This window comes from Chiloscyllium plagiosum, unplaced genomic scaffold, assembly GCF_037043375.1.
Source record: "Chiloscyllium plagiosum isolate Xiang-an unplaced genomic scaffold, Cpla_swu_hap1 HiC_scaffold_35, whole genome shotgun sequence".
NCBI lineage: Eukaryota > Metazoa > Chordata > Chondrichthyes > Orectolobiformes > Hemiscylliidae > Chiloscyllium > Chiloscyllium plagiosum.
This window is the reverse complement of record NW_028270173.1, coordinates 59,281,708-59,295,692: the sequence shown is the minus strand read 5'-3', so window position 1 is coordinate 59,295,692 and position 13,985 is coordinate 59,281,708. Positions and strand designations below refer to the sequence as shown.

The following is a 13,985-nucleotide window of genomic DNA, read 5'->3' as shown; positions in this document are numbered from 1 at the left end:
AAGATATTGTATATCTGAACTTCCAGAGACATTTGATAATTTGACAAAGTAAAATAACATGAGGTCACGTGTAATATATTAGCTTAGATAGAGGAATGGCTAACCATCAAAAAGCAATTGGGATAAATGGGTGTTTTTATGGCAGATAGGATGTAACTAGTGGGATGCCACAGGATTCAGTCTTTCAGCCCCAATGATTTTCAATCTATATTAATAACTTGAATGCGTGGTAGAAAGTACCATGGCCAAGTTTTGCAGAAGAAGCTAAAATAGATGGTAAGTTGTAATAAAGAAATAAGATATTTACAAATGGTTGTGGGTGGGTTAGGTGAATAGATCAAAATGTGGCACACGGAGTTTAACATGGATAAGTGTGAGATCATCCATTTTATTTGGAGGAATAGAAAAGCAATCTATTATCTAAATAGATAGAAACTTCAGAGTGCTTCAGTTTGAGGGATCTGGGTGTTGTGCATGAATCACAGAAATTAGGCATAGCACGTAATAAGGAAAGCAAATGGAATTTAGGTACTTGTTGTTAAAGGAATAGAGTATAAAAGTAGTGTTGCTGTAAATGCACAATGCATGAATGAGATTTCACCTGGAGTATTGCATATAATTTCACCTGGAGTACGCTATACTTGAGCAGGAATGCAGTTTGTCGAGAAGTGTAGCGCTGGAAAAGCACAGTAGGTCAGGCAGTATCTGAGGAGCAGAAAAATCAAAGTTTCAGGCTTATGCATTAAACGTTGATTTTCCAGCTCCTCGGATGCTGCCTGACCTGCTGTGCTTTTCCAGCACCACACTTTCGACTCTGATCTCCAGTATCTGCAGTCCTCACTTTTTTCAGGGATATAGTTAGGTTAGAGGTAGTTCAGAGGAGGTTCACTGCATTGATTCCAGAGGTGAGCATTTGATTTATGAAGAGAGGTTGAGCAGTTTAGGCCTGTACTGTCTAGAATTTTGAACAATGAGAGGAGCTCTAAGTGATTAAAGGGGATTGTCAAAGTAGATGTAGTATAGATGTTTCCCCTTGTGGCAATCTAGAATGAGCGGTCATAGTTTTAGGAAAGAAGGGTAACAGATTTCAAACAGAGATCAGGAGAAATTATTTCTCTCAAAGGGTAGTGAATCTGTAGAATTCACTATCACAATGTGGTGGATGCTGGGACTTCAGTAAATTTAAGGGGGAAATAGATTTTTAATTAGTAATAGATTCAAGGGTTATGGGGAGTGGGCAGGGAATTGAAGTTGAGCTCAGCCACAATCATATAAAATGGCATAACAGGCAGGAAGGGCTGAATTGCCTACTCCTGCTTCTAGTTCTTATTTACTTATTACAACAGGGACCATATTTCAAAAAGTACATATTGTAAAGTATGTCAGACAGACTGAGATTGTGCAAGTTGATAAATTAATTTATTTCTTACATGAGGAAATGTTCTGCTTCCTGTGACCTGGAAATTGTAAACTAATTGATGGAGTAAATATCCCAGCCCACAGGGACATATCGTGTACAGGACTCTAACTACAGGATTCTGAGTATTTTAGTGAATATGAAAACACCATGACGACAAATCAGGTAGATTAAGTCAAGCAAACAAATTTGATTTATTGCAAGTAATAACTCTACACAGCAGATTGATGTAACAATAGCCAGGCTGCAACACAATATTCTGCTTATCTTGCATCAAAGTTCTGAATTAACCAAAATAATAAAGAATTAATGACTCAATTTCTTTACCAGGACTTGAAATGAATCTCGGAAGATGAAAAGTAAACATATCACACTGTTATTACATCAAGGTTTGAAGGGCTGAGGGAACTCTGGTCTGTCGAGACTCACCCCCCAACTCACTCACCATATCCAGGATAGCAGTCCTCCCAGACAGGAGAGTACAAACATATTACTCAAACACATGTCACTTGAAGAAGATCTGCCTATAATGCACATCACCAACTAAAGTAGTATAATTTTATCTCATGCCAAATCCTGGTAGTCAAGTACATGACCTTGCCCTGTCCCTAACTTTGTAATGCCTAGCCCCTTACCTCATTCAGATCTCTGTACTGCTCCAGTTCTTACCTTTTGTATATCTTTCTACCTTTCACCGAGCCATTGGCAGCCACATCATTCAAGTTTCATCCTTCACAATTCCCCCCTTAAACCTCTCTGCATCTTTATCTCTCTTCTGTCCATTAAGAATCTCCCTAAATTCCACTGATGCCATAATTTTGGTGACACCCCCTCCTAATACTTCTTTCTTTATCTCTGAATTGATTTTTGTCTGATCATATCCCTTTGAAACACTTTGGTTTTACTATATTCAAGTGCTCTACAGATACAAGCTGCTGTCCTCAAATTCCCTCCAATCCTTGAGCTTACCCAGGTACTTACCCGAAAATAAAGCCACAAGATTCCACAGTTTTGATTAAACAACAAACTTTATAGTACAAAGTTAAAAAAAATTGACAATATTGACGTAAATTACATTCGAACATCCAACATTAACATGAGCTAAAAATGTGACATAGAGAGATCAATCAGAGGTCATCAATAGCAAATGAAAACAAGATAGATTCCTCAGAAACCGCACCAAATGTTAATGACACAGCGGGTCATGAAATCTAAGTAAAGTTTACAAAGATTTCCAATTTTGTCTCATTCAAAGTCCGAGATTTGAAACTTTAAAAGGCCACTCTGTGACAGGCTGTGTCAACTACAGCTCATATGCTGGAATGTCACCCTTCTTTCTGGGACTTCACTTCCCAGGCTTCTTGAAATTGCACTCGAACACTTCTTCATGGGCACAACTCCAGCTTTCTTGCAGACAGACAGCAGCTTCACTGAGCAAGAGTGAAGCCTTTCTAACCACTGATTATCTGATTACTTTCTTGGTCAGAGTGACAGTCAGTGAGTGACTTGTACCTGCACTGGAAGGATGCTGAGTTTATACAGGAGCCTTTCAGATATATCTATATCTTCACATGGTGATGTTTAGTGATTTGGTCAAATGTTAAATTGACCTTCTTGAAACAATTGGCCTGATGGAAGGAGAGGTTTGAGATAGACAATGCTTTGGAACAACAGCCCTCCGTGTTAGCACTGTGTGAACACAGGCAGCTCTCAGTGCAACAAAAGAGGTGATTCAACTCCAAGACCATGTTAAGATGTTGGTATCTGGTGAGAGAGGAAGTGGGGATGGAACAATCCTGACACAAATCATACTGGAAAGGTTTGTCTCCTGTGTGAGTTCATTGATGTTCCAACCAATGTGATTATCAAAACAATTTTATGACAAAACTCACATACGAGATTCTCTCATGTGTGAATGTATTGATGAATCAGGAGGCATGCTGACTATATGAAAGCCTTGTCACACACTTCACACCTGAAGGGTTAATCCCCTCTGATTCTAGATCCTCTCATGGTGCCAAGTTTCCATGATGCCAAGAACCATTTGTTTTAAACCTCACATTTGAGGGGTTCTTTCCCTGTGTGAATCCTCTGGTGCATCAGGAGCCGCGTAGATGTTGGAAAAGCTTTCACACAAACCTCACATTTGAAGGGTTTCTCCCCTGTGTGGATTGTCTGATGGACCAAGAGGCTTGATAACTGAGTAAAAGCTTTGCTACACACCTCACATGTGAATGGTTTCTCCCCTGTGTGAATGCGCTGATGTACGCAGAGATTCGATGACCGTGAGAATGCTTTGTCACACACCTCACACTTGAATGGTTTTTCTCCTGTGTGAATACGCTGGTGTATGCGGAGGGTCGATAACTTTGAGAATGATTTGTCACACACCTCACAGATGAGCAGTTTCTCCCCTGGGTGAACTCTCTGGTGTGCACGGAGTTGGTGGGCAAGGACATTGGTCAACTTTGAGAATGACTTGTTGCACATCTCACAAGCGAATGGTTTTTCTCCAGTGTGAATGCGTTGATGTGCACGGAGGTTTGATGTCCGCGAGAATGTTTTGTCACACACTTCACACTTGAATGGTTTCTCCCCGGTGTGAATGCGTTGGTGTGCACGGAGATTTGACGACTGCGAGAAGGATTTGTCACAAACCTCACATGTGAATGGTTTCTCTCCTGTATGGCGGTGTTGGTGCTCAAGCAGTGTGGATGAATGCGAGAATGATTTGTCACAGATCTCACATGTGAATGGTTTCTCCCCAGTGTGAGTGCGTTGGTGAGCACGGAGGTTTGATGACATTGAGAATGATTTATTACACACCTCACATGTGAATGGTTTCACTCCAGTGTGAATACGTTGGTGTCTGCGGAGGTTTGATGATATTGAGAATGATTTCTCGCATACCTCGCATGTGAATGGTTTCTCACCTGTGTGAATGCGCTGGTGTTCGAGCAAAGTCCATGACTGTAAGAATGACCTGTTACACACCTTGCACGTAAAGGGTTTTTCCCCTGTATGAATGCTTTGGTGTTTGCGCAGATTTGAACACTTCAAGAACGATTTGTTGCATACCTCACATGTGAATGGTTTCTCCCCAGTGTGGATGCGTAGATGACTGCGTAGGTTCGATGATGTTGAGAATGATTTGCTGCAAACCTCACACCTGAATGGTTTCTCTCCCGTGTGGATACGATGGTGTTCAAGGAGGGTTGATGAATGCAAGAAAGATTTGTCACACACATCGCACTTCAATGGCTTCCTCCCAGAGTGAATGCGGTGGTGTTTCATGGGCTTCAAAGACTGCACAAATGCTTGGTTGCTCATCTCACACTTCAGTACGTTCCCTTCTACGGAGATGCCTGAAAAAGGTACATCTTGTAAATGAGGAAATCTCACAGCCTTGGATTTCAGCACTGTATTCTCAATGTTTGTGTTGTACCACGTCTAAACAATTGATTAAAAACAAATGGGCCTCTTGCGAAATGATGGTGTGTACCTACGTCTGAGCCAGGAGGTCAGGCTTCACCTGCACCAGAATGTGTAATAATTTCTTTGAATGGTTCACTTAGAAAATATCGAATGGATGATTGAAGCTGTCATCACACTTGGAGCCACTCACACTTCTCCCAGCCTCACCCTGATTGAAGACCCACATCCGAATCTTAGAAAGGTTGGTTCTGATGGAAAGCGCCACATCATTGGCCAGTTTCAGGTCTGATCATATGTCAAAGCTCCCCTGACCTTATTTCCAGAGGATGGTTTCATTGCCCAACTTGAGCAATGCTGTGAAGGTACTGGCTGTCTTCCACAGTTGTGCAGTTGCTCCTTGGGTCTATCTGCTGTGTTTATCTTCTCTGTAATGTCTGGTGTAGTACAGTGCAATCTTTCTGTAAAATAGGAAGAGGAAACATGATTTCTTCCTACAACCTCTCCTCATTTACTGAAGGACTGACTCCTCAGTGACAGACTGTTCCACAGTGTGTGTCAGTCTGCTATTCCCCTGTGTACTTTCTTTTTCCTCACTTTTCTGTGACACACCCACTGTTTCCAGCAGGGACGCTGGATAGAGACCAGGACTGTTCTCCCTGAAGCATTGGAGGCTGAGGGATGAGCTTATAGAGGTTTATAAAATTATGAAGGGCATGGATAAGGTAAATAGACAAGGTCTTTTCCCTGGGGTGGTGAGTCCAGAACTAGAGGGCATAGATTTAGGGTGAGAGGGGAAAAATTTAAAAGGGACCTAAAAGGCAACTTTTTCACACTGAGGGTGGTGTGTGCATGAAATGAGCTGCCAGAGGGAGTGGTGAAGGCTGGTACAATTACAGCATTTAAAAGGCATTTGGATGGGTATATGAACAGGAAGAGTTTAGAGGGATATGGGCCAAGTACTGGTAAATGTGACTAGATTAGGTTAGGATATCTGGTCGGCATGGATGAGTTGGACTGAAGGGTCTGGTTCTGTGCTGTACATCTCTGTGACTGTATGACTCAATGACAAGACAATGTGGCTACTTTCATTCCTTCATCCAGACCCCATCTTCCCAGGCACCAGTAGGACAAAGGAAAAGACAGTTGGGTGAAGAGTAAAACGAGCTCTTGTTTCAGTATGATCTCGATTTGTGTTCGTAAAGACTAGCTTTTGCTACAGAGCATATCTTTAATGTAACAAACACATAAAATTTAATACATTTTGAAATATGTTTTATAAAATCAAACAAAAACAGAAAATGTTTAGATTGTCCAAAGTCTTTTTCCAAGGGTAGTGGTGTCCAAAACTAAAAGTCATAGGTTTAAGGTGAGAGGGGCAAGATTTAAAAGGGATCTAGGGGGCAGCTTTTTCATAAAGAGGATGCTGCAAGTATGGAAGGATCTGCTACAGGAAGTGGAGGAGACTGGTACAATTATAACATTTAAAAGGCACTTGGATGGGTGTATGAATAGGAAGGGTTTAGATGGATACAGGTCAAATCCTAGCAATTGGAACTACATTAATTTAGGATATCTGGCTGGTATGGACAAGTTGGAACGAAGAGTCTGTTTCCGTGTTGTACATCTCAATGACTCTATAAGTGTTTTGGTGGTCGTGAAAAGCTCTATTTAAATAAAACCATTTTCTTGTTTTCTGAAGTTACACAGCTAGGATGGCATGCGGTCTTGCAAGGATTTGTAAAAGACAGAATACATCCGGATCTCAACACACCACAGAGAACTGACCATTTCTAGCCCCTAGGATAATAACCAGCTCCCAACACCTGCACACACATACAGAACTCAATAGAAAAATCAACAAGAATCATCAGACACTTTGCACTCCCAAATAATGACATCTCACCTGCTCATATTCAGAAATAAGCTATCAACAAAACTCAGCCTGGAAATCAGAGGGAAATGCTTCCAATAAGCACACTCAATATCCAACACACAGCTCCAAATACTTCAGCACAAAGCACCGAGTAAACAGCTCTCTCAGCTGGATCTTCTCACACAGCATAAGGGACATTTCCACCCCTGATTGCCCACAGGATAGTCAGACTGCCTGAAGATTGGTGTGGATATTATGGGATACAATTTGTATAAAAACTACTCTTTCACTCACCATCCGCTCACTTGGTTTTCAGTCTCTATAGGAAGTGAACCAGCTCTGGAAGATGAGGGATTGGGCAGAGTGGGTGGGCTCTCTGATTGACATCTCTCGCAGTCAATCCAAATATTTCTGGAGCAACATGAGTTTCCTGAAACTTGGGAAACTGACCCGCGAAATGGAGGTGACTTTGAGCAGCAGATCAGGTGGGGATTTAAACTTGTCATTGTCCCATCGGAATAAAACCTCACTTATTGTAGCTGCTGTCTCAGTTCCCCTGGTAAATGAGAGAGATTTCCAATGTGGGAACAGCATTCTTCATGCTTGGAGGTTTCAAACTGACATCAGTGTGCAAAGTTAAAAATCACACAACACCAGGTTATAGTCCAACAGGTTTATTTGGAAGCACACTAGCTTTCGGAGCGACGCTCCTTCATCAGGTGATAGTGGAGGGCTCGATCGTAACACAGAATTTATAGCAAAAATTTGCAGTGTGATGTAACTGAAATTATACCCTGAAGAATTGATTGTCTGTTAAGCCTTTCAATTCAACAGACAATCAATTCTTCAGGGTATAATTTCAGTTACATCACACTGCAAATATTTGCTATAAATTCTGTGTTACGATCGAGCCCTCCACAATCACCTGATGAAGGAGTGTCGCTTCGAAAGCTAGAGCTTCCAATTAAACCTGTTGGACTATAACCTGGTGTTGTGTGATTTTTAACTTTGTACACCCCAGTCCAACACCGGCATCTCCGAATCATAACATCAGTGTGGAATGAGTATCCTCAGACGTCTTTGACAGCCAAAGCAGCGATGATAGCATGCAGTGGTGGGATGAGCACGTGCACTGGAGAGCGGGACAAAGGGGAGGATCTACCTTCCCCAAGTGGGACTCAATGGAACCTATGAGGGAAAAGGAATAGAAGGATCTGCTAAGAGGGTGAGATGAAGAGGAGGTGAAACATAAATCCCAGCATAGACCACTTGGCCTGTTTCTCAGTAATTCAATAAATATAACTTTCCGTGGTTGGATTTGAATTTTGAACCTCTGCATTGATAACCCAGCACCACAGCAATTCAACCATAGTACGTGGAGATGCATTTATTGAAATGTCTTTTAGAATTTTTTTTTAAAGATTTCAACCTGATGGCCTTAACCTTTCCCAAACGCCTGGGCTTGGATTTAATAGTCTTGGGACGTGCAGTCTGAGTGCAGTGTATCTAATTTCCCAGGATAAACCAAGAACCCTTCAATCAGCGCCTAACATATCTTGCACAGTGTGTTTTCTTCAAATAATTCCAGAAATCAAGGGGAGAAATTTCCACTAAATAAACATTTCTCCATTATTTTTTATATTCAATACTCGAAGGTTAGCTAGTGTTCACTGATATTTGAGCTGACAGTGAATTGATAACCCATTTTTCACTCCACCCTGTTGTCTTTTCTATTGACCTCAGAGCACCTGGGAAGATGGCGGTCTGGGTGGAGGAAAGAAAGTATCCTCCTTGTCTGTTCCAGGTCAGCACAGGTATTCAGTTTCTTAACATCTGATTTATCACTTGTAACAGGGCAGCTTCATGGAAGGAAAGTGTGAGATGATCACAGTCACTGATGCTGGGGAAACATCAACACACTCACACAGGAGAGAAACTTCTTACCTGTGAGGTCAACAAGAAATCATTCTCACATTCAGGAGCTGTGAAACGTTTCAGAGAACATCTCCAGGACATCCATGCCACCCAACCCCAACCCCCATGGCCAAACACTTAACTCCCCCTTCCACTCCGCCAAGGGAATGCAGGTCCTGGGCCTCCTTCACTGCCACTCCGTTTCCACCTGATGCCTGGAGGAAGAACGCCTCATCTTCCACCTCGGGCCCGCCATCAATATGGATTCCACCAGTTTCCTCATTTCCCCTCCCCCCAACTGACCCCAGTTTCAACCTTCCAGCTCAGCAACATCCTCATGAACTGTCCCACCTGTCCATCTTCCTTTCCACCTATCCACTCCACCCTCCCCTCCAACCTATCACCATTACCCCCACCACTTATTGCACTCCCAGCTACCTTCCCCCCAGCCCCATTCCTGAGGCTCCCAGCCTCATTCCTGATGAAGGGCTTTTGCCTGAAATGTCGATGTTTCTGCTCCCTGGATGCTGCCTGACCTACTGCACTTTTCCAGTACCACACTCTTGACTGCAGACAACACAGTTGAATTGCCATGATGCTGGATTAAGAAACTAGAGGTGAATTTAACTCCACCATGGAAAGTTACATGGAATTACAATGAGAAACAGGCCATTCAGCTCAATTGGTCCATGCTTGTGTTTGTGCTTCACACCAGCCTTCTTCCACCCTCTTCATCTCACCCTATCAGCAGATCCTTCTGATACTTTCTCCCTTAAAGACATCTTCTTTGCCATTATCACTCCAAATTGTGACTTTTTTTTCTGGAATACGAACAAAATAAAATATTAAATTTTAAAGTTTGTTGGAAAAATGTTAACTTTCAGGGAAGATAACGTGGCACAACTGCTTCGTAGGGTATCTCCAGTCCGACACAACTTAGATGTTTCTAAACTGCCCTCTTAAGTGCTCGAGCAAACAATAATAAACAATTAGTACAAAATCCAGTAATAAGAGTTAGAAATCACACAACACCAGGTTATAGTCCAAAAGGTTTAATTGGAAGCACACTGGCTTTCGGAGCGCTGCTCCTTCATCAGGTGATTGTGGAGGACACAATTCTAAGGCACAGAGTTTATAGCAAAAATTTGCAATCGAGGATAAAGCGGATGAGTTGTAGGATGGTGTTTGGAGATTGGCAGTTGTTGGTGTTGAGTACTGAGGCTGTTGCAGCGGTGCCTTCATTGTGGGGGATGCTGGTGTAGAGTGCGGACACATCCATTGTGACGAGGAATGTTCCCGGTTCGACTGGTCCGTGGGTGCTGAGTTTCTGTAAGAAATCCATAGTGTCGCGACAGAAGCTGGGGATCCCTGTACAATACGTTTCAAGATTCCTTCAACATAGCCAGAGAGATTCTCACACAGGGTCCCATTGCCCGATACGATGGGACGTCCTGGTGTGTTGGGTTTGTGTACCTTTGGAAGGCAGTAGAAGTCGCCTACACGAGAAATACGTGGGATGAGGGTGCGTAGGAAACTCTGAAGGACTGGATCCAAAGTCCTGATCAATGTGTTTAATTCACGGGTGTGTTCTTTGGTCAGATCAGCTGGTAGTTGCCTGTAGTATTCCTGGTTGTTCAGTTGTCGGTACACTTCCTTACAGTAATCTGTTCTATTCTGAATGACAATGGCTCCTCCTTTATCTGCTGGTTTAATGACAATGTTGTGATTGGTTATGAGAGCCTGGATGGCATTGCGTTGTGAATGGGTGATGTTTTGCTCTACATTGTGGGTACAGCTGATGAATCTGGCATTTATATATTTCTTGACGGTTTGAGCATACATGTCAAGCCCAGGGTTGTGGCCCTCCGGTGGGGTCCAAGTTGACACCTTCTTTGGTCGCTCCTCTACAGATCCCTGTGATGACTGTTCCAGTTCATCAGTGGGCTCATTGGGATCACTGCTGGCACCTTGAAAGAATTCCCAGAGTCTAATTCGTCTGATGAACTCCTCCGTGTCTGCTGCAAGAACCAACAGGTCCATTTTGGTGGTGAGACCCCTCAGGATGCCCTGAGGCACAGTACATTGGGGAAACTGAGCAAAGGCAACGACAACAGATGAATGGGTACCGCACAACAATCAACAGACAGGAGTGTTCCCTCCCAGTTGGGGAACACTTCAGTGGTCCAGCACATTCGACCTCGGACCTTCGGGTGACCATCCTCCAAGGCGGACTTTGGGACAGGCAGCTGCAAAAAGTGGCCGAGTAGAGGCTGATAGCTAAGTTCGGTACCCATAGGGAAGGCCTCAACCGGGACCTTGGGTTCATGTCACATTACAGGTGACCACCATTGCACTATATACACACACACACAGAGGCACTCCTATACACAGACACGCACACAGACACTCACACGCACCCTTACAGACACACACTCACACATGCATCCTTTCAGAGACTTAAACCACTCTACACTCATGCAAACACATATACACTCTCTCTCACAACCCCCCCACCCCAGACACGCACACACACTCCCACACTCACATGTGCACCCCTTCACAGATTTAAGACACTCTACACTCACTACACACACAAATACACACTCTCTCACACTCACAACCCCCAACCCAGACAGACACACACACACACAAAAACAGACAAAGAACCACATGCACACATATATTTTGTGGGGTGAATTTGTACTTGCAGAGTTACATTGTACTTTGCTCAAAAACTGCATGAATTCATGTAAAACTCTGTTATCTCACTTTTTAGACCAGAATCAATCTAAACATCATGGCTTAGACAGAGAACACAGGGAGCTAACACCTCCAACATATTGTCCAGCTAACATCAATTGTTACAGTTAACCTGAGAATGCAACTTTTAAAAAAAGGTTTTGTGATTTACACATGAAAGGAGTGAAACTATCGTGGTACTCGAACAGAAGAAAGACTCAACAGGTATTTTTCAATGTATAATTTCAGTTACATCACACTGTAAATTTTTGCTATAAATTCTGTGCCTTAGAATTGTGTCCTCCACAATCACCTGATGAAGGAGCAGCGCTCCGAAAGCTAGTGCTTCCAATTAAACCTGTTGGACTATAACCTGGTGTTGGGTGATTTTTAACTTTAAAATGTGTTGCTGGAAAAGCGCAGCAGGTCAGGCAGCATCCAAGGAACAGGAGAATCGACGTTTCGGGCATAAGCCCTTCTTCAGGAATGAGCTCCTGTTCCTTGGATGCTGCCTGACCTGCTGCGCTTTTCCAGCAACACATTTATAAGCTCTGATCTCCAGCATCTGCAGTCCCCTCACTTTCTCCTAGTTGATTTTTAACTTTGTACGCCCCAGTCCAACACCGCCATCTCCAAAGCATCAGTAATAAGAGGAAGGTCAGAGTAATCCGGACAATCCCGACATTGTGTCAGAATAAAATGGAAGAGGAAAGAGGCTGCGATACCGTTTACTTGGCGGGGCTGCCATTTTCAGGGACACACCTCCAGCCGACAGCCGCTGGGGCTCGAGCTCTCAGATTCGAATTCCCGAAAGATCGACGCCAACCGTCTGTGCGCGGATCAGAACTACAACTCCCGGCAGGCACCGCGGGCTCTCTCCCTCTCCCGGATTCTATACCGCCGCCCCTCACCGCACAGCCCATATGCATCATGGGTAATGTAGTTCGGAGCGGGATTGTGAGCGGTTTGGATGAATTGAGCTGAGTCCCTGTGGGGGGTTTAAACAACCTCAGTGAAGGGGGAGCTTTCTGGGCTTGGGGCTGTAATTCAGTCATGTTTAAGGAGATGGTCTGTCCCTCCCTCCGTTAAACACAGGAAGCAGTTCCAGAGAAAATCGTTCCAACATTTTCTTACCAAATGTGAGTTTTTGCTGCAACGTCCGAGATACTTCCGGAGATATGGGTTTTCGCAAGATTTTGGGACAGATCGGATAAATGTCGACAACTATTCTTTGATCAGAGATATTATTGTCTCAATATAATACATTTTAACATTAATTACAGGAATATTTCTGTGAAGAAGGAGTTCATATTTTGTGTGAAACCCGCTCTAACACTCTCCGCGATGTGGAAGTTGTGGGCACGGCATAGTCAGTGTTATTATGGACTAGACCAGACTCCCTCAAAATATGTTAAGAAAGTAGCCTAGACTCGAACTTTTCCTTATTTTAAAGGTAAATGTCAAGTGTTGTGTTGCAGATGCGATTTGATTGGCCAAACTACTCAACATTAAGCAAGATACAATTAATTCAAACACTGTAGTTAAAATTCAATAAAAGAAATTGGAATAACAACTCTATTGGAAAGCTTAACAGAATAATTGATTAGTTTATTGTTAAACATAAGCTGTTGTAACACAGTAACATCGCGTAAACGTTGCAAGAGGCAAATTCAGCACACAGATTTGTCTCACATGCAATCCAGCAGCTCAGGAAAAGAACCCTCAGCTTTTGTCTGTAATCGAGAGATAGAGAAAAAAAATATAGCTTTCACTTCTTCAAGACCCCCAATAGCAACTGCCGAAAGCTAACTAAAAATCATGGAGCTGTGAGAGCTTGAGCACACCCAGTCAGGCTGCTTCTAGTGGTCCAACTTTAAAAATAAACCAAGTCCTCACAAGTTGTTTATCTTCTCTTAGACTATTCAGCACCTGACCCCCAATCTCTCTCTAGAAGAAACCAGGACAAAACACACCTCTTAAAGCCATAGCATTGTCACAGTGTCCAATGTGAACTGATGTCTTATCAGATAAATTACATCCGCATGTTAGTAGCTCATTAAAAACCAAAAGTCTGTTGATGAGGTTTAATTGTCAATGTATGATTTTGACTTTCTCGGTAAGTTCAGCAGCAAGGTGAGGGGTTCAAGCTGTGGGCTTGGTGCTGAATTCTGGTTGGTTTGGCCTCCAGGTATAGAGTGCACCACTGCATTTTAAATCTTGGACTTGTGAGGGTACACATATTCTTACACAGTTCATGGAGAACTACTATATATTATTCAGAGTCTGTTATTTTAACATGGGTAATTATTTTCGCCCTTTGTTTTTAGGTCAATTTCTCAGAATCCAGTAACATTATCACATTGGAGTTCCTCAAGTGGTGAGTCTGTTGTTAATTAATCCTGAAATGTTTATGTAAGGGGAAAGTTTAGTGTTTTTTTTTACAGCTCTGGCAGCAGTTCAAAAAGACGGTTCACCACTATCATCTCAAGGGTAACTAGGGAATTGGCAATAAATGCTGTCTCACCCAGTAACATTCACATTCCCATGAGTGAATAAAATACCCTCCAATTATGAGGGTATTTTAAGTCCTGTTTTAAGTCCAGTAGA

The 13,985-nt window shown here is 42.8% G+C and overlaps 2 protein-coding genes across 2 annotated transcripts in view; one reads left to right on the top strand and one right to left on the bottom strand.

Moving 5' to 3' along the window:
* Positions 1-1,587: 1,587 nt before the first annotated feature.
* On the bottom strand, positions 1,588-12,208 carry LOC122541594 (uncharacterized). Its single transcript, XM_043678452.2, has 2 exons — positions 12,104-12,208; positions 1,588-5,310 (listed from the first exon to the last, which is right to left on the bottom strand). Exon 2 carries the CDS (start codon positions 4,745-4,747, stop codon positions 3,467-3,469), a length of 1,281 nt encoding a protein of 426 aa, XP_043534387.2. The 5' UTR covers positions 4,748-5,310; positions 12,104-12,208; the 3' UTR covers positions 1,588-3,466.
* A 128-nt stretch (positions 12,209-12,336) lies between these two features.
* Positions 12,337-13,985, top strand: part of LOC122541653 (uncharacterized) — a 107,943-nt gene continuing 106,294 nt past the window's right edge. Inside the window, exons 1-2 of the mRNA XM_087978750.1 lie at positions 12,337-12,517; positions 13,706-13,755. The gene's annotated coding sequence lies outside the window, so the exon portion shown is untranslated. The remainder of the gene's footprint in view (positions 12,518-13,705; positions 13,756-13,985) is intronic.